This window comes from Sus scrofa, chromosome 6 (assembly GCF_000003025.6).
Source record: "Sus scrofa isolate TJ Tabasco breed Duroc chromosome 6, Sscrofa11.1, whole genome shotgun sequence".
Classification (NCBI taxonomy): domain Eukaryota; kingdom Metazoa; phylum Chordata; class Mammalia; order Artiodactyla; family Suidae; genus Sus; species Sus scrofa.
The window spans coordinates 149,834,584-149,861,903 of NC_010448.4; the positions used below are offsets into that span (position 1 = coordinate 149,834,584).

Consider the following 27,320-nt stretch of genomic DNA (forward strand, 5'->3'; position numbering starts at 1 on the left):
CCATGAGAGTAGTTAGAATTTCAGAAGGTCACAGCCTGAGATGATTGAATATTGTACATTGGCCCACAGTACTAAATAATTGGAGGGGATAGGGCTTTAAAGATGGATTCCAGTTAGAGGTAATCCTGGGAAAGTGTAGTAGTTTTGTGGAAGTAAACTGAAGATCAAGTTTGAGAAAATACTCTTATTGGTTAGTAGAGAAATCAAAGGGAATGTGGACTAAGAGGCCACTGGATTTGACATTTGTGTCAGTGGTGTAGTTAGAACACTTTGTCAAACTAGGGAGGGTAGAAGGAGAGAAGGACATGATTTTATGAACCGCAAAGGAAAAAACCCTTTCTCTAACAGAATTCTCTTTTAATCTAAGCTTTATATGAGGAAAAAAAATAATTTAGTATTCTAAAAGGAACAAAATGAAACACATTGTGTGAGAATTATAAAAAATAGAGAAAACATTTGATATATTAAATAGTGCATTATTTTGCATTTAAAAGCTTTCTATTTTGAAAAAAAAAAGCCATTTTGTATTTTGGATCTAAAAAGTCAATTTTGCCAGCTTGGATGTGAATCTGAAAGCTAAAACTTATTTTTGCCTTTATTTTTGTATTTTTTGGAACAAAACATTTATGTAGGATCACATAGATCATACATGTGTCATATATTAAAAATATGTGACCTATATTAGATAATTTAAAATCCATAATGCTAAATTTTATTGACTAAGGTGAGTCATGATATAATTTGGGCACTATATGCTTTAAAAACTATTTAATTCAAGATTTTATTTCTCTTTGGTAGGTTTATTTATTTAAAAATAAATACAGTTGAGATTATAGTCCTTGAGGACTTAGAATTTAAATTATTTAAATTATAAATAACATAGTCATACTTCTATTGGATGTCAAAAAACTACAAGAATTTAAATTTCTGTAATTTAGGGGAATGAGTCTTTATTGAATTTGGAAACGTACATGAACACCTCTCAGACAATTTAAACATCGAGTAACTTTTTATGATTCTTAATTCTGTTTGAAAACCTTGGATATGGTGTTAAGTATTAGACTCGCATCATGTCCAAGGGAGTAAATTATTAAACTTCATGTGGTAAATACAATCATTCTTACTGTATTTTGACAGGATCCCTTTACAGTTATTTGTTGTCACAGTATTAAGTGTTAGGATATATAAAATGTATACAGTGTAGATAAGCTAACAATTAAGTACAGTGATACCTGCATTTAAAGTCAACATCACTTTGTAACCCTGATTTATTGTATTTGTTTAAGATCATGATTCTGTTTCAGTGCAGTATTTCATCCCTTCATTTGGCTTCATAAATAAAGCATGCCAAACATTTACCTCAAATTATATTGTAGCTAATGAAGCATCAGTTTTAAAATTCTTACTACAGATTTTCATGTTCTCTGAACAAAATTTTAGTTTTGAAATTAAGCATTTAAGAATGATACAGTCCTTCATATTTATTCGTTTAGAATTTTAGCAAAGAAAGTTTTTAAACTAGGGAAGTTGTGAAATTAGCCTACATAATGGCTTTAAAAACAAAAATCTTTTTCCAGGTTTGTTATTTAGTTAATTTAAAAATGCACCCACTGGTTAAAATTTAGATTTTGATCATCTAAAATTGATTCACACAGTACAGAATATATGCATGTATTGATCATCAGAAGAATTTTGATTGAGAAAGGTAAATTGTATTCTTTGAGGTAATGATATGTTTAATATTAAGTTGGTAGTAGGTTTTATATAAATACTTTCTTCTAAAGCCTTCTATTAGAGATTTAATACTAAATTATTAAATATAGTAATTTGGGATGAGCGTAATGTTTAATTTATTGGCTTTTTAAATTGCTTTAGTTAATTCAGAACTCTCTGAATCTATTGGATGGATCAACATTTTGGTTGATTTGATAGAGTATAACCTTCCATTTTGAGACTTCCAGCATATTCCTCTTCTCTCTGGCTTAATTTTTGCTTTTGGCTTCTTATAGATGCCATTTAGATTGTTTTCCCCACAGACGTCATGGCACCACCAGCCTCCTAAAAAAAGATAGACATGCAACTTAATGGATGCAGATCATATATAGTTATTGTTACTATGTTTCTGCATGAGTATATCTTCATTTCTTATAAATATGACAGTATGTATGTATATATTCAAATTTTAAATAATCTATATAAATCTCATATGCCCCACCAAAAATAAAATATCTGAGAAAGGCTAGCGGTAAAACACATAATTGAACCAGAATCAAATTAACACTTATGTTAAGAGACATTTACCTATAGCGAAATTATTTATTTCAGATTCATATTTTAAAGAGCTGGCATTGAAGTTGGCTGATACTCAAGGAAAATATTTTGAAGATATGAAAATAAAGTATTGATATTAGCAAGTGGATACCTGAATAACTTTCTGGACAGTTGACATGTCCTTTTGCTTTGTGATCCCAAGTAGAAAACATCAAATCTTTGTGTTCTGGGAGTGCATTGGGGACATTGCCGGCAATCTCAACTAGATGTAGCGTATAGTTGGTTTCATGATCTCCCAAGTGAAAAGAATATTCAATATAGTACTCGTTGTCATTCCAGTCCTCTAGCTCAATTCGTAAGATGTAATTAGATTGCTTTACTATGGAGTATATCTTCTCTAGACCCAACCAGAATTCTCCTGAAAAGAAAAGTTGTGAAAATCTGTGGGTTGCTAACTGCAGATTAGGCACAGGCCTTTTTTTTTTTGAGAGTTTTGTTGTTGTTGTTGTTGTTTTAGTCTTGAACCCCTTGGTTATTTTAGGGTCTCTTAAAATACTTCTTTTTGGGAGTTCCCGTTGTGGCACAGTGGTCAACGAATCCGACTAGGAACCATGAGGTTGCGGGTTCGGTCCCTGCCCTTGCTCAGTGGGTTAATGATCCAGAGTTGCCGTGAGCTGTGGTGTAGGTTGCAGACGCGGCTCGGATCCACGTTGCTGTGGCTCTGGCTCCGATTTGACTCCTAGCCTGGGAACCTCCATATGCTGCGGGAGCGGCCCAAGAAATAGCTAAAAAAAAAAAAAATAAATAAATAAATAAAATACTTCTTTTTGGTATTGGCCGTTATGGCTCAGAGGTAACAAACCTGACCAGAATCCCTAAGGATGCAGGTTCAATCCCTGGCCTTGCTCAGTGGGTTAAGGATCTGGCCATTGCTGTGAGCTGTAGTGTAGGTCACAGACATGGCTTGGATCCCCTATTGCTGTAGCTGTGGCATAGGCTGACAGCTGTAGCTGTGATTGGACCCCTAGCCTGGGAACCTCTATAAGCAACAGGTGCGCCCTAAAAAAAAGACAAAAAAAATTTCCTTTAAAAATAATTTTATTGAAGGTAATTCTGTTTGTAAAAAATGTTAAAATATTAATAGGCCTACCAAAAGTCTGATTATCCTTTCTAAAATGAATATTCTTAGGCATAATTCACAGTGAAATATATTAGACTCTTGTAAGTATTTTTAGGTCTGGTCATTGGTAAAGTATTATCTAATTATATATAGCTAGTAATGAGGACTTCTGGGTCCTTGTATGTACTGGCTTTACTATCAGCTATTTATTCATACCTATCCACTATCAAGAGATTTGTTAAGTATTTCAGGAGACTTGGATCATAGTGTCATTTTCCTCAAACATAGTCTTGGCCTTTGATATTTGCTTGGTATTATGTTTTCTTTGTAGAAAAAGAAGGAAATAAATTTAAAAAAACATTTGACATTAAAAAGCATAATTTTAACTTTTCTGTATAAAAATTTTATTTGGAATTTAAAACAACATAAATACAAATAGATCTCTTTAGTTATCACAATTAATCTCTCTTTATCCCTCTTACTAAAATATTTAAGGGGAAAAAAGTCAATTTCCTTATTGCCATTGAATTAGCAGACTTCATTTTAAGAATGGCAAAATACAGATGGCTTACTTTCTCGTAATAATAAATGGGTACCCTGGACTCACACACTTAGAATGAGCTTCGGAGCTAGAAAATGTTTCACTGATTATACCTTTTAGGTAGGGATTTAACTGCTAGTCTGAATATAGAATTGATGAAATGGTCAAATAGTACAGCTGTCATAATGCATGTTAGCCACTTCATGAATAAATCCATGTACATCATTCATGGATTTTTACAGTTGCTTTGTTAGATTTTAAACCTCTTTCATTTATTTTTATTTTGTTTATTTTGTTTTTTTATCTTATTTTGTGATCCAAATAAAATTCTCATTGAATTAAAATTAAATTTACTTTAAATCACATATTTGTACAGCATACATTTATATAATTGAGACCTAAAAATTTTGTACTGTACATCTGACAGCTTCTTTTTGCCTTCCAATCTCCAAATAGCTGATATGTAAAATGTGAATAAGGAAGATAGAATGACCAGTGATAAGGATGGTTTTCTTTGTACCTGATTTATAACATTTACCTCTTATTCAAAATACAAAGTAGTTAATCAGTATTGTCTTTGATAATTATATTTACAATAATTAGATGCTGTCAAGTTAAATTGTCATAAGTATATATAGAACAGACATATAATTGTGAAAAGAATAATTCAGATGAAGACACTTGTAAGTTCAATTACTTAAAAATGGGTAATTTTTATTAATACATTCTATGAAGGCTGGGACTGGTCCTCATTCATTGTTGTGTTTTTTAATGCCCAGTCCATGGTAGGTGCTTTTTTTCCTCCCTATTTCTTTATTTTTTATTAAAATATAGTTGATTTACAATTAAAATAGGTTCTTTTTTTTTTTTTCCCTGTCTCTTGTCTTTTTAAGGCCACACCCATGGCATATGGAGGTTCCCAGGCCAGAGGTCGAATCGGAACTACAGGTGCTGGCCTACGCCACAGCCACAGCAATGCAGAATCTGAGCTGTGTCTGTGACCTACACCACAGCTCACTGCAATGCTGAATCCTTAACCCACTGAGCAAAGCCAGAGGTTGAACCCACAACCTTGTGGTTCCTACTAGGATTCGTTTCTGCTGCTCCGTGATAGGAACTCCAATAGGTTCTTAATACATATTTTTAAATTAACAAGTGAATGAAGGAATGTATGAAGTCACCTTACCATCAAGCCTCCCAAAACCATATCTGTAGTTTTCCCAAGTTTCATTGAAGTTTTGTGATCCATCTATTCGGTGTTGAATTAATGTCCACGAACTACCTGAATATAATGAACAAATTGTGTATTTTTAGTAGACTGATGCTGATAGATGTAACAAAATACTGTTTTTGGTTTGGTTTTAACTGGTGGCTTTGTAAGGTAGTTATTAATATTGTTATGGTAATAACATTTTATTATTTATTATGGTCCCAAGAAGCTAAGAGTAACTAATGAATTTGTCTTAATGAACTATTGACTTAAACTTAATAAACTTATAGCCATTTCAGATTATTTTATGGAAAAAGAATACTGAATAAATGCATGAGTAAATTCATAAATAAGATTTGGTGCTAGGTCTATATAACTACTTGAGTTATACAGAGAGTTCATTTTATGTATCTTCAAAGCAAAGATAACAGAATTAGTCTTACTCTAATAGGTAGTGAGTAACCTGAGCTAACTACTGTCTGTTTTTTTTCCTTAGGGTACTTTTACCTGATTTAACATCACAGTAGACATTAAATACTTGAGAGTTGCTGGCTCTAATGGAGTAGATGCCACTTGTTTGATCGCCTCTGTTATAAATGACAGTACAATCAGCAGGAATGTCTAGAATCAACAAAATGTCATTACATAAGATGCAGTAATGAAGGATGAAAACTTTAGAGGTTAAAGTTTTGCTTGACATTTTTTGCAGTTGTGGTGAAAGTAGCCTTTAGTCTTTTTCACTAATGTGTTTGTAAAAAGTACTTTATGCTGGGAGTTACTGTTGTGGCTCAGCAGTAACAAACCCTACTAGTATCCATGAGGATGCAGGTTTGATCCCTGTCCTTGCTTAGTAGGTCAATGATCTAGTGTTGCCAGGAGCTGTGGTGTAGGTCACAGACGTGGCTCAGATACTGCTTTGCTGTGGCTGTGGTGTAGGCCAGCAGCTACAGCTCTTATTCAACCCCTAGCTTGGAAACTTCCATATGCCACACTTGCGACCCTAACAAAAAAAAAAAAAAAAAAAAAGGTACTTTATGCTAAAGTGTTTTTATTGGATGGCATGCATGTTATATCAAAACAGGAGTTCCCACTATGGCATTCAGGTTAAGGACCTGCTGTTGCTGCTGTGGCAATGAGCGTTTGATCCCTAGCCCGGTGCAGTGGATTAAGGGATCCAGTGTTGCTACAGTTGTGGCATAGGTTGCAGCTGCGACTTTGATTCAGTCCCTGGCCCAGGGGCTTCCATATGCCACGGGTGCGGCCAAAAAAAGAAAAAAGAATATCAAAATAGTTGTTAACCAAACTGATTTCTTTTTAAGAAAAGTGACAAAATGAGAATTTTAAACAATTTTTTCTACCTTAGATGTAACACAGGTGAGATGTTAGCATAGTGCTTGGTGCATAGCAGGTAGTCAAGAAATATGTGGGAGGAGTGAACATATATAGAGGAAACTAAAAGAGACCTTTTTATATTAAAAATATATGTGTTTTGAAAGTATATCATTTTGTCGAAGCTTGGTTGGAAGTAAGGACTTTGTCCCCCCATCTTTTTGTTGTTCTTATGGAAAGTAGAAACATTGGAGAGAATGTCATAATCTTTCCATTTGTGTTCAGTGGTTCACAGTTTGCCATATTTGCTTTATAAACAGATTTTCACAAGTATATGTTTTCCTGTGCCATTTGAAAATAATTTGCAAGCATCGTGACCCTTAACCCCTTAGGTATTTTGGCATGCATCTGTTAAACATGAGATTATTCTCTTCTGTAACTATAATGTCATTATTATATCTAGGAAAATTAATAATCCTATATTATCTAATATAAAGTCTGTATTCATATTTCCATTTTTTCCATTTAATCATTTTTATTTAATTTTTTTATTAGAGTATAGTTGATCTGATTTTCTTATTGTGTGTTACAGAGTTTTAAAAAATCACCAGTATCCAATTTAGGTTGACGTATTTGTTGGATTTATGTCTTTACTCTCTTTTAATCTAGAATAGACCTTGAGAATAGGGATTTTTTAAAAAAGGATAGTTTATTTACAGTGTTGTGCTGATATCTGTCACAGACTGCTTCTAAACCCCCCCCCTCCGCTTTTTTGGGCTGTGTCCATAGCATGCGAAAGTTCCTAGACCCGGGATCGAACCTGTGCCATAGCGGTGACAATGCTGGATCCTTAACCGCTAAACCACCAGGGAACTTCTGGAATAGGGATTTTTGATGGAAATGTCAAAGATAGAAAAAAAATTCTATGATAGTAGCTTCAAGAAGGAAAGCCACCCGATTATCTTACCATTATGTTCTACATTTTTTGTTTCATTCAAGTGAAGAGAGGGAGTAGTTCTTGGTACTCGTGGTTTAGAAGCATTTTCTGTGGATTCTTGAGTACCAGTTCTTCTTAACTGATAAGAGAATACAAATCTAGTTTTAAAGATAATACTAAATATACAAGGAGAGGACTCTGAGGGAAGACATTAAAACTAAAACTTATATACATCTTTTAGTTCATAATATGTTATAGTTTCCGATGTTAAGAGGAATAAACAACCCTATACATATCATAAAGCCTTCCTTTTCTCAAAATACTTAATCAGGCATATTATTTAATGAGTTCAAAAAAACAGAGAAAGAGAAATTGGTCAAAAAAACAAGAAGACCAAAGGCAGAGACTTTGCTTAGAATATTTTGGTAGTTTCTGTTTATTTATATGAATGTAATGTACTATTTAGTGACACAGATTTTAAATTTAATAATTCTCAGTTGTAGGTCTTAAGACATAGCATGTAAGTTGAACAAGGCTGCTTTCTTGATAGTTTTTGACATGTAAACATATCTGTAAAGGTAACAAATTGGCAGGCTTATTTGTTTACTTTCAATATATTCAGTACTTGATTGTTGTGCTGGGTTTGCAGTTTATTGACTGATAGCTTTTCTTCTTGGTCGGCTGAGAAAAGCAGAGTATGTAACATCTTGTGTTATTAGTGTTAATTTTTTGATGTTAGCGTAAATGACATTTCCTAGAATATAATTTATAAGGATCTGTTGTAAGTTCACTTTCTGGGTATTAGTCTTTTCTACTAAGTAGCTGTGATCTTATATGGTAACTTAAAGAGTTTTGGTTTCTTAAATTTGAGTAAGTTGTATCAGATGATCTAAGGCATCTTCCACCTTCATTGTTTTGAATTCTTCATACATTTTATTATTAGGAGTATAGCATTTATAGTAGTTTTTGCTTTTGTGAGTAGGTTCATTTAATCATAATAAAAGATACAGGTAAAAAATTAGAAAAATAACACATAAGGAGTTCCCATTGTGGCTTAGCAGGTTAAGGACCTGATGTTGTCTTTGAGGATTCAGGTTTGATCCTTGGCCTGGCTCAGTGGCTTAAGGATCCAGCATTGCCATAAGCTGTGGTGTAGATCCAGTGTAGCTGTGGCTGTGGTGTAGGTCTCAGCTGCAGCTTTGATTCAACCCCTGGTGTGGAAACTTCCATATGCCACAGGTACAACTATTAGAAAAAAAAAAAGAAAAAGAAAAATAACATATAGTAAGAAAATAGTTATGGAAATCAAAACTAGCTGGCAAAACCCCTTTTTGGATAATTAGTAAAAATACCCTAAAATTATGAGTCATAAAATTACTGAAACATGTAACGACATGTTTGTTTAGTGGAAAGTGATAATAACACTTGTTTTGTAGTTCTTGGCATCATTTTTTTTTTCCTAGTTTCTTTGAGTCTGTGTTATTTTTGAAACGCTTTTAAATGGTATTTCACCATATTGCTAGTTAATATTTTGGAACTATGGTATTATATGTATTGGAATGTTGAGAGTCTGACATGGCCTTATTCCAAACAGGTATTCCTCACCTAGTCAGTTATTTACATTGTAGATTAATTATTTTGTTGGGTATGGAACTTTAATTATCAGGGCTTCTGATGATAAGAATAATATTAAACATAGCGAGTTTTATTGACTTCGTGCTAAACAGGACGTTACCTTTATTAGCTCTGCATTTTATTAAATGCCTATTTTGTGTCAGACAGTGTTGTGTGTTGTGGAGTACAGCATGTAAATAGTGTAAATTTAAAAAAATGGGAGAAAATTTCTATAGTCATAGAGCTTATATCCTAGTGCAGAGATAGATGAGATAAATAACTAAAATATATATTATGTTAAATAGGGTGAGTGGTAAGGGAAAAAAAGGTAATGAAGGAGGTAACAGGTCAAGCAGGAATGTGGAGGATTGTGATTTCTGATGAAGTTACCTGAGAAGACTCTTTTGAAGATTTCTGTATTTGAGAAAGACGTAAAGGAAATAAGAGTGGGCCATGCAGATACCAGTGAGAAGAGCATTCCAGTCCAGCCACAAGGGCAAAGACCCCAAGACAGCAGTGTGTTTGATGTGTTTGAATAACAGTGAAAAGGCCACTAGACTAGAGCAGAGGAGATGGAATCAGTGAGATAATTAAGGAGTCATGCGGGCTTTGGGGCTGCTGTGAGAGAGTGGGAAGCCATTGTGGGGTTTTTTGAATAAAGAGACATAATCTAATCTAAATTTTAATTGAATCACTTTTTGTTAAATTGAGGGTATACTCTGCATGAATTAATTCTTTTTTTTCCTCAAAACAGTCCTATAAGATGGGTTCTGTTATTATCTGCATGGAAGATTTGAGGAAACTTGAGAAAGGGTTAGGTAATTTATTTAAGTTCCCACAAAAGTTTTAGAGCTAAAATTCAAACTCAGTTCATTAGCTTCGGCGCCTACAGACTTAACAGTCATGCTGATGTGGTCCCTTTATTCACTATCCAACTGTTATTTTACATACTGTTAGCATACAGTGTTCATGAACCTAAATCTATGTAAAAGATTGGAGATGATAAAATGCTGACTTACCTGGTTTTCTATTTCTTTTATTTGACTGTGCTGTTGGTTTAATTGTCTGTATTGTTCTTCCACAGTCTGAAGAAGGTCTCTGATGCTGTTGTCTTGCTGTTCCACAAAAGTCTAGACATAGATTGTAGGCTGGTTAGACGCTTCTTTCTTTTGTTAAATTAGACATTTTTTCCCCCTTAGAACACTATCGCAGTCTAATTTTTTAGAGCTAATACTGGATTAGAAAAATGAATTTTGGCAAACATTTTCCCTTGTATGCTGCTTTCACATAGTACATACTTTTGCTTTTGTATTGTATTTAAAATGTACCATCTCCAAAATCTGATTTCCTGAACTTCAATTAAATGAAAAAAGAAATTAATATATTTTTTTATTTTTATATTTTTGCTTTTCTATGTTTTAAACATGGGAGAATAGTTATAAGTTAAATTCCTTTAGCCTTTTACTTGCATCCAGGAATTTGCAATACTCTAATTTGTAATAATTTTCATCTGAAATGCAAAGTTTAGTTATTTTCATAAGTAATGTTAGGGAACATTAAAACTAACTTCAAATTAGAATGAGAATTTTTTTTTTTTCCTGGCGGTTTTTTTTCATGAGAAAAATACAGTATTTCGACAGTTCAGTAACATATTTCAAATAGCCTATCTTAAAATATTTTTAAAAATATTCACATTGAAAACAATCACAAATGCTCTTTGGTTTCTACTTACTTTAAGTGAAGTTATATCCGGGTGTTCCTGAATTTCAGGTTGATTTTTAATTAAATTGGTTAATTGATCTTCCAGATATCTTACTTTGTGTTGAAGTAGAATTTTTTCTTCAAGGAGACTTTCAACTTTTGAGTTGAGGTCAAGTGACATGTTCTTTACTTCTTCATTTTTGACTTGCAGTTTGAATGTAGTTCTTCTAAGTTCTTTTCTTCTTCTTTGATTTCATTGGTTTGCAGTGATAAGTCATAAAAAGACTGGTCAAATATGTTGAGTTTTTGAAATATATCATTAATTTGGCCCTTAGTCTTATGAACAAAGTCTTTAAGACCATGTCCTAACTGAAGTAGGCCATTGGCTAAAATTTTTACATCATCCAACATAGCAAATCTTGATTTTGGCTCTGGAGACACAGAGTCAAGTGATGAAGAGTCTTGGTCAATTCTGGAAGAAATAACTAGAGGAACAATAAGAAGAAAGAGCTTAATAGTGTACATTTTTATCCTAATTACTCCACTTTGAAATGATTTGGAATTTGTTTTTTTCCTATAAGCACACCTAGACTTCTAGACTCTCTAGTTAACATTGTTTGCTACATAAACAGTAAGGTTGGCAGGTGAATAGAGTTAATCATTAAGCTGTGTAAACTTGTATGAATGTAACCTTCCACATTGAGTTAGATCAATGCTAATTGAAGTCAAAGAAATAAGCAACTAACTTAATAGGTCATTTAAAATGATTATTGTATTTTAATTTTTTTAAAAGCTGATTTTGTCATTTTTAAAGAGATTTGCAAGTAAATACCAAACTCTTTTGACTGATAAATTCATCATTCAATTGAGTAAAAATTAGTGAATTAAGTATACGTTTCCCAAATTGTATTTTAGTTTCTTTGGAAAACAGTTTTCCATCTCCAAAAATGCCTTCTCTGCGAAGCCTTCTTCCATTTCTGCAGGTGGTATTAGTGGCTCTCAATGCTGCATTCCCATAGTACCCTTTATAATAAACCAACGTATGATTACATATTCCTTATTATTTGTCACTATAGTTGTGAGTGTATCTTTTTGCTTCAATGATCTATCTTAACTGTATTTGTATATTGTCACAAAATACTATACATTAAAAGGTATTTCATCCTTTTTTCCCATTATATTCTATGTCTCAATGGTCTAACCTTTTTTCTCTGGGCCCACTGGAAAGACCAATACATTATGTAATTTTCTAAGGTCAGCCAGAATTAAATACTTCCAGGGACAGAAACTATTTGCACATTACACATTTGTCTGAAGTTTTTGAGCTTGGTAACAATATTCGTGATATAAATTTAACAAAATAAAAAAATTAGTGGTATGTTTAAAAGTAAATGTTCCACTATGCTTCTAACTTATGTTTAAAAGGAAAAATACTAGGAGTTCCCGTCGTGGCGCAGTGGTTAACGAATCCGACTAGGAACCATGAGGTTGCGGGTTTGGTCCCTGCCCTTGCTCAGTGGGTTACGATCCAGCGTTGCCGTGAGCTGTGGTGTAGGTTGCAGACGCGGCTCGGATCCTGCGTTGCTGTAGCTCTGGCGTAGGCCAGTGGCTACAGCTCCGATTGGACCCCTAGCCTGGGAACCTCCATATGCTGCGGGAGCGGCCCAAAGAAATAGCACAAAGACCAAAAAAAAAAGAAAAATGCTAAATACTTCAGTTAAATTATAACTGATTATTTTTCTTTTTTTGAATTAAAGAATTTAATTCAATTCTAATCACTGATTATTTTTTTTGAGTGTTTATATTAAAAACTTTTTCAGAAAACAATCCCTTTAAATGACTTATCTTGGTAAATTAATACAGTAAAATTGTTAAGAGTATGGTCTTTGGAATCAGACTATGGTCTGGGTTCAAAGCCAGATCTAGCTGTCCTACCTTAGACAAGTTACTTAACCTCTCCATACCTCAGTCTCCTCATCTGTAAATTGGGGTATTTTTTATTGTGTATTTAATGATAATTAAAAGAAATAACTATGTCTGGAGCAGTCAGAACAGTGTCATGCAAATAGGGAGTATACAAAATATTAGTTATTATATCCATGAAATGACTTGTGTGTGTATGCATTTATAATCAGCCCTAATAAAAGAAATCCACTTTTTTGCAAAGGGAAAAGTTTTAACATAACGAATTTCAGTTTAAACTATAAATTATCAAGCAAAACTTTACAAAATGAAGCATTTCCAAATATCTGTTCTTAGAAATACTTCTTAGCATAAAATAGAGACCCTTTTGATGATTCAGGGTTTTTGATAGAATGGTTAGAGTAGAGGTAGTATACTCTAATGGTTAAAAGAGTTTGATTCTTTCTTCAGAGAGACTGGCTGAATTGGAATCCTGGCACTATGTATTCTTCAGCTCTAAAAATTACTTAGTTTCTCTGTTCCTCTGTTTTCTTGTCTATCAGGTGAAGAGAATATCTACTTTATAGAGTTGTAAAAAAATTAAAATTTAATATTTTTAACACTCTAAGAGCACTACCTAATGTTTAGGAAACACTATACAGTATTATGCATTAACTGATTTTTTGGTAATTAGGAGTAGTCAATGCATTTTTGTAATATTACTCTAATATTTTATTGGTAAATATTCTCTAGCCTTATGTTAAAGTTGGGAAATTTTGCTAGAATCTAGATTTTCTATTTTTTGGTCTTTTGGACCTTGGTAAGTACAATAAATTATGTCTTTTGTTTAGACTGTGTATACGTTTTCTAAGTGTCCAATACAGAACCACATAAATGTTTCTGTTTGTAAGAGAAATAAAGAATGCAAGTAAATAAAAATATACAAATACTTTCACTAATGAAGAAGAAAAACAGAACAATTTTCCTTATTCTTCATTTTCACCTTACCCTCTACCACTGTTACTTGTTATGGAATTATAAAAATGTATGTTGAAAAGTAAAGAAATCTGAATCCTCCCCCCGCCCTTTTTAAAAGGGATATGGTTGTGTTGTGATCATTGGTCATGAAGGGCATATTTCGAAACTTCTCCTAACTAAACTGTCTACTTTTCTGGCTTAAACCTGTTGACTGCGATATTTCATCCATCTTCTAGGTGAGAGGGAATTGAGATGGGCCAACTTTTTGTCTCTATTGTACTGTAAGCTGTTGGCAAGACTTACATCTTTTTTAAACTTATAACCCATTGAGCACTTCAGTACAATGCCTTACATTGCTGGAGAAACAATAAGTATTTATTGAATAAATAAGATAATGATAAAGTCTTAACATGGGATTTTTTCAAACATTAAATTTGTGTATAGTAGATGTTCACCGCTCTTTGATTTAAGAGGTTCTTTCTAGAGAAAGGATTTTGAAAAGCAGTCCCTTCCAGTGTGGGAAAATAACTGGACACTAGTACCCAAGAGAGGTCGTGTGAAGGAATTTCCTCTTACTATATGGTTGTTGTACTAGAATATTAGCACTTTTTGCACAATTTATATAATGTAGTGATAACGGATTAGAGGTATTGGTCACATATTCTTGATTTGTAATTATTGTTTCTGGGTAGAAATACCTAGATAATTTTTTTTCTTACAGTAGTTTGACATGTTACTGAAGGTAATTAAATAATTTGTCTAATCACAAGTTGTGGAAGTGTCAATGTGGGAAATGTAATTAAAGTAGTAATTTTGTTAATGATTTTTCATCTAACTTTTAATGCCTCCTGTCTGAGCACATAGTGTTAAAGGCAGAATCTAATCTTTGCTCAAACTTGTGCCTGTTTAAATAGAAACCTGATCAGATGTAACCAGTGATATTATAAAAACTTAAATAAGAAACTAAGAAAAATTAGACCTTAATCTAAGGATTCCTCGTTTCTAAGAACTAATACACAAAACTTCTTTGCTACATAGAACTTTAGGACATTTAAGAGCATTGTTTAAGTTTTAAGCAAAGGATAGTCCTTTATCCTCCCCCAGGTTGTGCAATCTTACGGAAATTTAACTTCCATTAAAAGAGAAAGCATTTTGGATCAGCTGAATATATTATTCCTATTAATTTCTACCTTTTAAACTATGGTCATTTGTTTTTACATTAATATATTTGGTAGAAAGATTTTAAAAGTAAGAAAAACACAGTTATGAATAGAAATGTTTATATTCACTAAAGAATAATGCCAGAGCAAAAAACTGATAAATCTAATAGGCAAATATATTTAGTTATATATTTTGTTAGCTTCCCTTTCTTTCTTTGTCCAGAACATCACCATCCAATGGAAATATAGTGTGAACAATATATCTAAAAAAGAGGAGTTCCCTAATGACTCAGTAGACCAAGTATTTAACATTGTCACTGTACTGACTCAGGTTGCTGCTGAGGTGTGGGTTCAGTCTCTGGCCTGGGAATTTCTGCATGCCACAGGTGCAGCCGAAAAAGAAAAAAGAAACAAGTGAAATTTTTTGATAGTATGTGTTATTTAATCAAAAATATCAGAAAGTTTCATTCTAACGTGATCAATATAAAAATATTAATTAGATGTTTTATATTCTAATATTTTCTAAATGCTATATATATTTTATACTTTTAGCATATCTCAGTTAGAACAGGCACACATCACATACTCTGTAGTCTCACTAGACTAGTTTTTGAATAACACAGATCCAGAAGATCAGTGACCTTTGAAGAAGTCATTTATTTTTACCTTAGCTTTTTTTTTTTTTTTTTTTTTTTCCTTCTCTTCCTTTATAGCTGCACCCATGACGTGTGGAAGTTCCTGGGCCAGGGATTGAATCTGCGCCACAGCAGTGATAACGCTAGATCCTTAACCTCTGCACCACCAGGGAACTCCCTTAGCTTTTTTTTTTTTTTTCATGTTCACTATTAATAAATGTTAATTTTTTATGTAGGAAGTACTTATTCTGGAAACTCAGATATTTGAAAAATCTACAAAAATAAAAATTCTGACTCTTCAGTTAGCATTTTTGGGTATGTCATAACCAGTTCCCTTGGATGACTAAATGCAATTTTAAACTATGTTTAAAAGATTCAAGACTTCAGTATTTTAAAATTTATTTTCATATGACTGCCTTTAGATTTACCATGCCTTTTTATTTTTATTTTATTTTTTTGTCTTTTTGCCTTTTCTAGGGCCGCTCCTGCGGCATATGGAAGTTCCCAGGCTAGGCGTCTAATCGGAGCTGTAGCTACCGGCCTACACCAGAGCCACAGCCACATGGGATCCAAGCCATGTCTGCAACCTACACCAATGCTGGATCCCCAACCCACAGAGCAAGGCCAGGGATCGAACCCCAAACCACATGGTTCCTAGTTGGATTCGTTAACCACTGAGCCACGATGGGAACTCCCTACCATGCCCTTTTAAATGGCTGTACAATCATTTATTTTATGGATGCACCTCAATTTTATCATCCCCCTATCAGTGATCATTTAAATTGTTTTCTGATTACAAATAATATGCATGGAAAATATATTTATGTATGAATATTTTCATATCATGAGTTCATAGATGTTGACATAGATGTTGACTTTCAAGTTAGATTTCTCTTGTTAAGATTATCCCTTAAAAAGATCATGACAGTTTATATTCTTACTAAGAGTATATGAGAGTTCCTCTTTTCCCAACAATTTTTACCAATACTTTGAAAGGAAAAAAATTGATAAATCTAATAGGCAAATATATTTAGTGAATTTTGTTAGCTAGCTACCTTTGTTAATTATCTGAGTATTATCTAGGTAGCCCCACTTTTTTGTTTGTCTCTTTCTAATTTTAGGAATTACTTACATGTAATGGATACTAACTCTTTGTCATATATGTAAAAGTCTTTGTCATATGTTTTTCCAGTTTGTCCTTTGTCTTCCTCTTGTCTAATCTTATGGTATCCCCTATTCTGTAGAGTCTTTATTTTTATTTTGCTTTTTAGGGCCACACCCACTGCGTATGGAAGTTCCCAGGCTAGGGGTCGAATCAGAGCTATAGCTGCTGGCCTATGCCACAGCCCAGCATGTCAGATCCCTGGCCCACTGAGCAAGGCCAGGGATTGAACCTACATCCTCATGGATACTAGTTGGATTCATTTCCGCTTTACCACAATGAGAACTCCCTGTAGAATCTTTAAAAGTTGTCTTTTATGATTTTTGAGGCTCATGCTTAGAAATGCCTTCCTTACCTATAAAATATGGTCTCTTTAGTGTTTTTCTAGTGCTTTTATGCTTTTTTAATTTATTATTTAAGCCTTTGATTTGATCAGGAATTTATTTTAAGGAGGGGGTTATATATGAATTCAGCCTTAAAAAAAGCTTATAGGTATTCTCAACAACTTAGCGCTTTTCATTAATCTGCCTTCTCTCTGCTGATTAAAAATCCCTCTGTAGGAGTATAATAAATGCATGATAAAGAGTTACTAGTTATTGATGGAGTTAGTCAAATTAAAAAGAATCTAGACTAAATGCATGCCTTTCATCTTTAGAGACAAGTTGAATTTAAAATTATATTGCTTATGTTGGTAATCAAGTGTAGTTAATATTCAGTTAATTCCATTTCACCTGGAATCCAAATGGTAGAAGAGTTAAGTAACTAAATATTTGTGTGAGTACTATTTGTCATATATGTACTGTCATTTGACTGTCATTCAGTCATTGACTCATATGCGAAATTATTCTAGGCATTGGAAATACAGAAGGTAACTAGCTAGATAAGGTCCTTGCCTACATAGAGTTTGGGCTCTATTAAATGGGGATATGTAAACAAGAAATAGTACATAAACAAATAAGATAAATTTAGGATTATCCTAAGCAGATTGTTTAAGAGTTTTGAATGGAGTAACAAAGTAATGTGATGGTGGGGAGGTGAAATGAGGCTTTCTGAGACTCAAAAGATGGGAGGGGCCAGTTATGGCCATATCCACAAAAGCTAAAACAGTAGTAATCCAGATGCAGAAATTGAGGGGTGAGGGAAAGCATGATGTGTTTTGCTTTTCAGTGTGTTTTGCATATCTGTCCTACTCCAAAATTTCTTACTGAAATTTGTGAGCAGATTCTTTAGTCTCAAGTCTTCTTGTAGGCCCAATGACATTCTGTGTTCATAGCATTTATCATACTACATTATAATTATTTGCTTGTCTCATTCTCCCTCTAGACTGTAAGTTGTATGAAGTCAAGATCTTGGTCTTTTATGTCTGTATTCCCAGTATCTAGTGTATTGGGTACTTAATCAGTGTTCGTCACAATGAGGAATTTGGTAAAGGCCAGTCTGTTACCATATTGTTTGGATCCTGTTCTCTCTCATCATTTCGGGGATCTTACATTCTTGTTCTGTTGTATGCTAACTCTGTCTCAACTGAATTGTTTTCATTAGGATTTAATAAAACTCAAAGCTTTCCAATCTTAAGAAGTTTCCAAAATCCCTGTGTTCTGTCGCTACCTATTATTGCATTATCTTTCTTCCCGTCTCAGCTACACTCTTCCCCGTTTCACATATGTATTCATTTTCTTACCTTCTACTTACTCTTGAACCTACTTGTGCTGTTTTCAGCCTGAGATTATCAGTGACTTTCATGTTGCTGGACCCAGTTGACATTTTTTAGTTCTTACCTCATTTGATCCCTGAATAGCATTTGACACTTAACTCTTTAATTCTAATTCTAATTTCTTCCCATGGCTTCCATGCCACTGTACTCTTTCGGTTTTCCTGCTCCTTCTTTGTGGGTGTCTTATTAGTCCTCTGTAGGTTCATCTTCTTCTAGATGACCACATAATCTTGGAGTTCCTTAAGACTCCTTTGTTGGAGTAACACACAATGAGTAATTAAGTGATATTCTAGTTCTCTCATAGTTGATGTCCTTGTGAATAGTTTTCAAATGGGAAAAACAATACATAGATGCAAGATAGAAAAAATTAAATGAAAACCTTATATTCTTGAATTAGTATTTGAATTATCACTATGAACTCAGGATGTATTCATGTGAAAAACTCTTTCATCTAACTTATTCAACTTTGGAAGGCCTAGAAACAACTTGCAAAGAGTGGCCTGGAAAAACATTTCCTGTTCAAAAAACCATAGCTCCTTAGAGAAATAGCTAGTTCCAGGTTTAGGAAGAAAGTGAACAAGAAGAGCCTGGAACATCCTGTCATAACAGATTCAAGAAGGCATCAAAGACTTATGACGGAATCAAAAGGAATCTTGGGCCTCTTTGAATTGCTTTTTCATATGGTTCAATTTGAACACCAATAAAGATAAAAGTTGTAAAGTATTGGAACCTATTAGTACGTTTGGTCCATCAGTTTATAAGTGCTGCTAAAGAAAAAAGACACAATTGATCCCTTTTAGTATCATGTAATCTACTAACTGATTATTTTGAAAACTGGAAGTAATGGAAAAGAAACATTTATTTTTAGCTCTCATATAATGGCTCATTGGCTAAGCAAATAGTAGATAAGAAAAATGCTCTTCATAGAGATATTCAGTTATTAAGTAAAGAAGTAATTAGAATATTACCTTTTGGCAACCCACAATGAGTTAATGGGCGTAGACATTGGTCATCATTGTCTGCTAATTGCACAAAAAGAGAAACATAGTTTTCTTCCTGATAGAAGGACAAAGGACTATTTATGAGATGATCTTATCTTGCCCCTGAAAATTGAACCTAAATATGACCAAGGCTCGAGATTCAACTTTCAGTTTATAAAAAACACACAGGAACATGTTAAATGTCACTGTAGGGTTGCAGTCAAATAAAATCTAGCTTCTGGAAATAATTCTACACAAGAATAATTCAATTTCTTCAAAAAATGTATTGCAAAGGTAGAATGTTAAAAGACTTAGTATGATCAACTAAGTACCCATCCCTTCTTCTCGTAGTTTCTGCATACTTCTCTCACAACACAGCATTGTTGTGAAATGGTCTTGATTATAGATATTTCCATGCCATTAGACTCTTGGTTCCTCAAGACCAATAAATGACTTCTTAATCTTCCTTTTTTTTTTTTTTTTACCTGGCGCATGACACAGAATCGCTCTTTTCTGTACAGAATTTATTTGATGACTTCAGTGGTTAGTCATAGTCATCTCTGATCTTTAGTTCTTTTTTTTTTTTTTTTTTTGGTCTTTTTGTCTTTTTAGGGCCACACCGGTGGTATGGAGGTTCCCAGGCTAGGGGTCGAATTGGAGCTACAGCTGCCAGCCTATGCCACAGCCACAGCAAGGTGAGATCTGAGCATTGTCTGAGATTTACACCACAGCTCACGGCATCACCGGATCCTTAATCCACTGAGCGAGGCCAGGGATCGAACCCCTGTCCTCATGAATGCTAGTTGGGTTTGTTAACTGCTGAGCCACACCGGGAACTCCATGATCTTTAGTTCTTTTGATTAGGAAAATGACCAGTTATAACATTTCCATATTTTCTTTTTGCACTTTTGACTATTTTGAGTAAAACTGACTCTTCTCCATTTCTTTAGTGACTGTCAGATTATATGCTTATTTCCATACATACCCTTTTTCCTATTGTGAAGTTAATTACTTTTTCTGATTTTTATAAAGATTGTACCATCTCATTGTGAAAAATTCAAACAAAAAAGTATAAAAAAGAAACTAGAGCCATCACTGTTATCATTATTAATATTCAGAAATGTCCTTTTTTTTTCCATTTCTTTCTCTCCTCCTAACCTCTCTTACAGTTTTCTTCTATTGGATTGACCCTGTATGTAAAACCCTTCTTTGTCTCATAGTCTTTGTTTTAAAGTCTCTTTGTCTAATGTAAGTATAGCTGCCCCAGCTTTCTTTGGCTTCCATTTATGTGGAGTATCTTTTTTCCATCCCTTAATATTCAGTCTGTTTGTGTTCATATCTCTGACTTAAGTTTCTTGTAGGCAGCGTGTTGATGGGATGGGTATTCTTTTAATCCATTAAGCCACTCTTTGTCTTTTAATTAGAAAATTTAGTTCATTTACATTTAAAATAAATATTGATAGGCATATACTTATTACCATTTTGGTAATTGTTTTCTGCCTGTTTTATAGTTCCTTTTTGTTTCTTTTTTCTTCTCTCCTCTTACATTGTAGTTTAATGACTTTCTTTTGTGGTCAAAAAATTAGATTCCTTTCTATTATCTTTTGTGTATCTAGCATAGGTTTTGCTTTGTGGGTACCATGGTTTTTACATATAACAACTTATATCTGTAACAGTCTCTTTTAAATCATAAACCTTAAGTTTGTTCATGTTCTAAAGCTGTACACTTTTACTCCCCCTGTTATGTTTTATGTCAGTGATGTCACACTTTACCTCTTTTTATCTTGTGTATCCCTTAAGGATTACTGTAGTTGTAGTTTTTTTTTTTTTTTTTACTTTTGTTTCTACTTTTTTCTTTTAACCTTCATAATAACTTTATAAGTGATTATTCCACAACCTTTATTATATGTTTCCCTTTCTAGTGAGATTTATTTTTTCATGTTTTCTTGTTACTAATGAGTGCCCTTTTCAGCTTAAAGGAATCCCTTTAACATTTTTTTTTTTTTTTTTTTTTGTAAGACTGGTTTAGTGGTGACAAACTCCTTTGTCTTTTGCTTCTCTGGAAAGCTCTTTATCTCTCCAGTTCTGAATGATAACTTTGCTGAGTGGAATAGTCTTAGAAGTTTTACTCTTTCACTACTTGAATATTTATCCAACTCCTTCTACCTTGCAAAGTTTCTGCTGAAAAAGCTACTATAATTCCCTTGTATTTAACTAGTTTTTTTGACTCTTACTACCTTTAAGATTCTCTCCTAGTTTTTAACTTTTGACATTTTCATTATAATATACCTTGATGTGGATCTCTTTGGACTTGTCTTATTTTGAACTGTCTGGGTTTCCTGGATCTGGATGTTGTTTCCATCTTCAGGTTAGAGAAGTTTTCAGTCGTTGTTTTTGTGCAGTTTCCCATGAGTAGGTTAATAACACTATACATCCTGCTGTAGAACCTTTTTTTTTTTTTCATCCAACATGCTGGAGATCTCTTTCTACATTAACGAATACGGCTGCATGTTATCATTTTGGGGACTCCAAAATGTTTTCTTATTAATATATCTTAATCAACTAGTCCAGTGCTGATAAACCTATTTCTCTATAATTATTTGTAATTATTTCCTTATATAAGAAATGCCATGAGCTTTTTTGAACATACCCATTTGTACATATGTACAGTTCTCTCCTTAGACTAAAGGTGGGTTTGTTGGGTCAAAGAGTATGGTCACATAAAATTGCTATATTGCCCTACCATCTTTCAGAAAAATTTAGACCTATTTTGATTGTCCAGTAGTTGATTAGGAGAGTTTTTTAATGTATCTTGTTCATCAGCTCTCAGCATGCACTAGCCTTCAAGTAATGTAACTTTCAGCCCCCCCTCTGTCTTTTGGTGCCTTTTCTTGAATTATTTCTCATCTCTGTGTTGGCAGCAGGAACTGTAAAAGCTGTGTAAGATGCAAGATCATAAAGTGGACATGCAGTCTAATAATTGTAGAGTCATGTGATTGATTCATAGTAACTACCTAATACCGTCATACCTACCATAGTGTCATATGCACTTTTGAGCAATGATGTAGAATATCATACTTCTTAAAACCTTGATCACATTTATACTTTAAGCCTCATTTATAAATGTCATCCTATTTATATCTGCTTGGAGGAACTAAGATAATATTTGAACTGTCTTAATTTCTTAGTAATGCTTCTGTCTAGACTTGTTTATTTCCCAGAAGCCTTTTGTGAAGGGAAAAACATGCATTTTGAAGTCTGACTGTACTGTATTCTGATTTCAGCTTTGCTGCTTACTTGGTTGTATGTGAAAATCTTTTAACTTTTCTGGGCCTCACTTTACCTGAAAAATGGGGGTATATTTTATTGCTCTCTATTTGAATAATTACTCTCAGGATCAAATCACACATATGTGAAAATAGCATAGTGTCTAGCAGGTACTAATAATTCAGTATTCACCTGTTTCCTTTGTGCTATGTAATAGTGATACATAGTGTTTTTAAATATGTGTTCATTATCGTGTATATTATTGCCTTCACAGGAATCTTCTCTACATATACCCTCAGAGCCTCAATTTTGCCAACCGTCAGGGTTCTGCCAGAAATATAACTGTGAAAGTACAGTTTATGTATGGGGAGGATCCTAGCAATGCCATGCCGGTAAGAAATGTTCTTTACATTTCCTGTTCTTCATATATGGTTCACTTGGTTGGCAACACTCAACTGGAAATTAATGTGATCTTTTAAACCAGGTTTCTAATTTCATTACTTCTTATATAGGTAGTAATGAGTTTACTTGAAGTCTTATTTTTTGAGCACCTGGTATATGCTAGGTGCTTCTGGAGGTACAAAGATGAATAAGACTTGTGATAATCTAGAGGATATAAGAATATAGAACATTTTATTTTATTTTTTTTAAAGTTTTATTGAAGTATAGCTAATTTACAAGGCTGTGATAATTTCTGTTGTATGACAAGATGACCTAGTCTTATACATACACATATCCATTCTCTTTCAGGTTCTTTTCCCACACAGATTAGCAGAATACTGGGTAGAGTTCTCTGTGCTAGATAGTGGGTTTCCTTTGGCCAGTCATTTCATATACCTTAGTGTGCATATGCCAGTCCCAAACCCCCCGTCTATCCTCCCCCCCCCATCTGTCTTCTTTGGTAACCATAAGTTTTTCAAAGTCTGTGAGTCTGTTTCTGTTCTGGAAATAAGTTCATGTGTATCCTTTTTTTTTTTTTTTAGGTTCCACATATAGGTGATGTCATATGATGTTTGTCTTTCACTGTGTGACTAAGTATGGTAGTTTCTAGGTCCATCCATGTTGCTGCAAATGGCATTATTTCGTTCCTTTTTATGGCCGAGTAATATTCCACAGTAAATATGTACCACATCTTCTTTATCCATTCCTCTGTTGATGGACATTTAGGTTCCATGTCTTGGCTATTGTAAAAAGAGCTGCAGTGAACATTGGTGTGCATATGTCTTTATGAATTATGGTTTTCTCTAGATAGATGCCCAGGAGTGGGATTGCTACACAGTATGGTAGTTTTATTTTTAGATTTTTGAAGAACCTCCATACTGTTTTCCATAGTCGGTGCACCAGTGTACATTCCCACCAAGAGTGTAAGAGGGTTCCCTTTTCTTTACCCCCTCCCAGCATTTATTTTTCGTAGACTTTTTGATGATGGCCATTCTGGCTGTACCTCACAGTAGTTTTGATTTGCATTCCTCTAATAATTAGTGATGTTGAGCATTTTTCATGTGTTTTTTGACCATCTGTGTGTCTTCTTTGGAGAAATGTCTATTTAGATCTTCTGCGCTTTTTTTGATTGGGTTGTTTGTTTTTTTGATATTGAGCTGCAGGAGGTGTTTGTATATTTTGGAAATTAATCCCTTGTCAGTTGCTTCATGTGCAAATATTTTCTCCCATTCTGTGTGTCTTTTTGTATTGTTTGTGGTTTCCTTTGCTGTGCCAAAACTTTTAGGTTTAATTAGGTCCCATTTGTTTATATTTGTTTTTATTGTTATTACTCTAGGAGGTGGATATGAGAAGATTCTGTTGTGATTTATGTCAGAGAGTGTTTGGCCTATCTTTTCCTCTAAGAGTTTTATAGTATCCGGCCTATACATTTAGGTATCCAGCAACATATTAAAAGGAATGTACACCATGATCAAGTGAGATTTATCCCAGGCATGCAAGGATTTTTCAGTATTTGCAAATCAATCAGTGTGATACACCACATTAACAAACCGAAGAATACAAACCATATATGATCCTCTCTGAAGATGCAGGAAAAACTTTTGACAAAATCCAATAGCCATTTCTGGTAAGAACCTTCCAGAAAGTGGGCATACCAGCAACCTACCTCAACATAATAAAGGCCACAAACCCACAGCTAACATCATTCTCAACCATGAAAATCTGAAAGAATTCCTGCTAAGATCAGGAAAAAGACAAGGATGTCTGCTCTTGCCACTTCTATTCAACATAGTTTTGGAGGTATGAATCTGACTAGTAACCATGAGGCTGTGGATTTGATCCCTGGCCTCGCTTAGTGGGTTAAGGATCTGGCATTTCTGTGAGCTGTGGTGTAGGTCACAGACATGGCTTGGATCCTGCATAGCTGTGGTGTAGGCTGGCAGCTGTAGCTCTGATTCGACCCCCAACCTGGGAACCTGCATATGCCACGAGTGCAGCCCTAAAAGCAAAAAAAAAAAAAAAAAAAAAAAAAAAAGAAGAAGAAGAAAAAGAAATAAAAGGAGGCCAAATAGGAAAGGGGGAAGAAAAGCTACCATTGTTTGCAGATGACATGATTCCATACTTAGAAAATCCTAGAGATGCTGCCAGAAAACTGTTAGAACTCATCAATGAATTTGGTAAAGTTGCAGGATACAAAATTATACACAGAAATCGACTGCATTTCTGTATACTAACAGTGAAAGATGAGAAAGAGAAACTAGGGAAATAATACCATTTACCATCACACCAAAAAGAATCAAATACCAAGGAATAAACCTATTTAAAGAGACAAAAGACTGTGCTTTGAAAACTCTAAGACCCTGATGAAAAAAATCAAAAACAGTTGGAAACCTATACCATGCTCTTGGATCAGAGGAATAAATACTGTCAAAATAAGTATGCTACCCATGTCAGTCTACAGATTTGATGCAATCGCTATCAGATTACCAATGGTATTTTTCACAAAACCAGAAGATTATTATTATTATTTTGCTTTTTAAGCTATCCCTGCAGCATATGGAAGTTCCCAGGGTTTGAATCAGAGCTGCAGCTGCCAGCCTGCACCACAGCCACAGCAACACCAGATCCAAGCTGCATCTACAGTCTACACTGCAGCTCATGGCAACACCAGATGTTTAACCCACTGATCGAGGCCAGGGGTTGAACATGCATCATCAAGGACACCAGTCAGGTTTGTGATCCACTGAGCCACAACAGGACCTCCCTAGAACAAAATATTTTAAAATTTGTTTGGAAACACAAAAAACCCCAAATAGCCAAAGCAATCCTGAGAAAGAAGAATGGAGCTGATGGAATCAGGCTCCCTGACTCAGGCTATACTCTAAAGCTACAGTCGTCAAAACAGTGTGGTACAGGCACAAAAACAGAAATGTCGATCAATGGAACAGGGTAGAAAGGCCAGAAATAAACCCACACGCCTGTTTTCAACTAATCTATGACAAAGGAGGCAAGAAAATACAGTGGAGAAAAGATAATCCCTTCAATAAGTGGAGCTGGGAAATCTGGACAACTACATGTAAAAGAATGAAATTAGGACATTCACTAACACCATACACAAAAACAAACTTGAAATGGGCTAAGACCTAAATGTTAAGACTGGATACTAAAATTTTAAAATAGTGAACTTCAGAAGAGGGCCAGATCAGAATCATTTAGGGTTCTCTAACAAAAGCACGGATACCTTTTCTCTCCATTTGCATCCTTGTTTCTGACTTCCCTCCTTTAGAATTAAAGGCCAGGTAAGGGAGGTGGAAAGTGATGGGTAGTATATGAGTTTATTGTATAGTTTGAAAATATTCCCCGGGTGATTCTAATTTGTATGATTCTTCCCATTTTGTTGAGAAACTCTGGCACTATTTCTCAACTTTGGCTGCCTTTTACACTCACCTGAGGAGGTTTTCAAAATATCAGTGTCTGGACCGCATCTCATTCCTATTAAATTATAATCTCCGGGGTGGGATACCATGCGGGGTATAAGTATTTTGTTATCTCCCCACGTGATTAAATTTTGCAGCCAGTTTTGAGAACCAAGGTATATGCTAATTATTAGAAGAGTGGTATAGGGATTCAAAGTCATAGGTGTTCAGCAGTAGGAGAGAATGCCTTAAAGGTGGTTAAAATGTTACTGGCCATGGATTTAGGCCATGGGGAAAGAAGAGCAATTCAAGTTGAAGAATGTCCTTCAACAGAGATACAGTGCTGAGCTGCCAGTGAGCCGGAGCAGTGCCAGATAAGTCAGAAACAGTAGATTGAGGCCAGACCTAGGAGATTCTTGACTGGCCACATGGTCACTCAGGATTCGAGGGATACTAATAAATACAAGTTCTGTGAAAGATTTTTAACTTATGGAGTAGAAGCACAGCTGTCACTGTGGATGTTTAACCTCTGAGAACCCTAGTGGAATGAAAATGAGCTAAGAACAGGAGCATTGTTTACAGAGCTTTTTTTTCTGTATCATATCAGTCCTTTGAATCGTTGTTTTCATTTTTCTGCTTACTAAGAAAACTATATTTTCCTTTTCACTATAGCCTCAGTTTCATCAGCATTTATAGATCTTGACAGCAGCAAGTGCAAATTATTCATCTTTGTATTCTTCTATGACAGCTATTTGAGATCATTACATATAATGCTGCACAAATATTTGTTCAATAAATGTAGAATTTATTTTTGAGATTTGGAGTATTTCATGCTCTTTACTATTCATTTCTGCTGAAGGAAGGAATGTACTGTGACAGCTAATGAAAAGATACTTGATTGTGACAATAGATGCTTTGTTATCCTATGTGTGAATGGCCTTA

The 27,320-nt window shown here is 34.2% G+C and overlaps 2 protein-coding genes across 11 annotated transcripts in view; one reads left to right on the forward strand and one right to left on the reverse strand.

The window, feature by feature from the left end:
- DOCK7 (dedicator of cytokinesis 7) overlaps positions 1-27,320 on the forward strand; it is a 226,479-nt gene that overhangs the window by 89,209 nt on the left and 109,950 nt on the right. For all 10 annotated transcript variants that reach the window (XR_002345166.1, XM_021096552.1, XM_021096544.1 and 7 more), the window contains exon 15: positions 22,796-22,913. Coding sequence is in view for 9 of the 10 variants with exons in the window: in XM_021096552.1 (XP_020952211.1) it covers positions 22,796-22,913 (118 nt within the window). In the remaining variant the exon portion in view is untranslated. The remainder of the gene's footprint in view (positions 1-22,795; positions 22,914-27,320) is intronic.
- ANGPTL3 (angiopoietin like 3) lies at positions 1,834-11,271 on the reverse strand. Its single transcript, NM_001003926.2, is given in 8 exon segments — positions 1,834-2,058; positions 2,423-2,689; positions 5,119-5,214; positions 5,650-5,763; positions 7,439-7,547; positions 10,042-10,152; positions 10,755-10,957; positions 10,960-11,271. Coding segments are annotated over 8 exon segments (1,386 nt in total). The 5' UTR covers positions 11,249-11,271; the 3' UTR covers positions 1,834-1,861.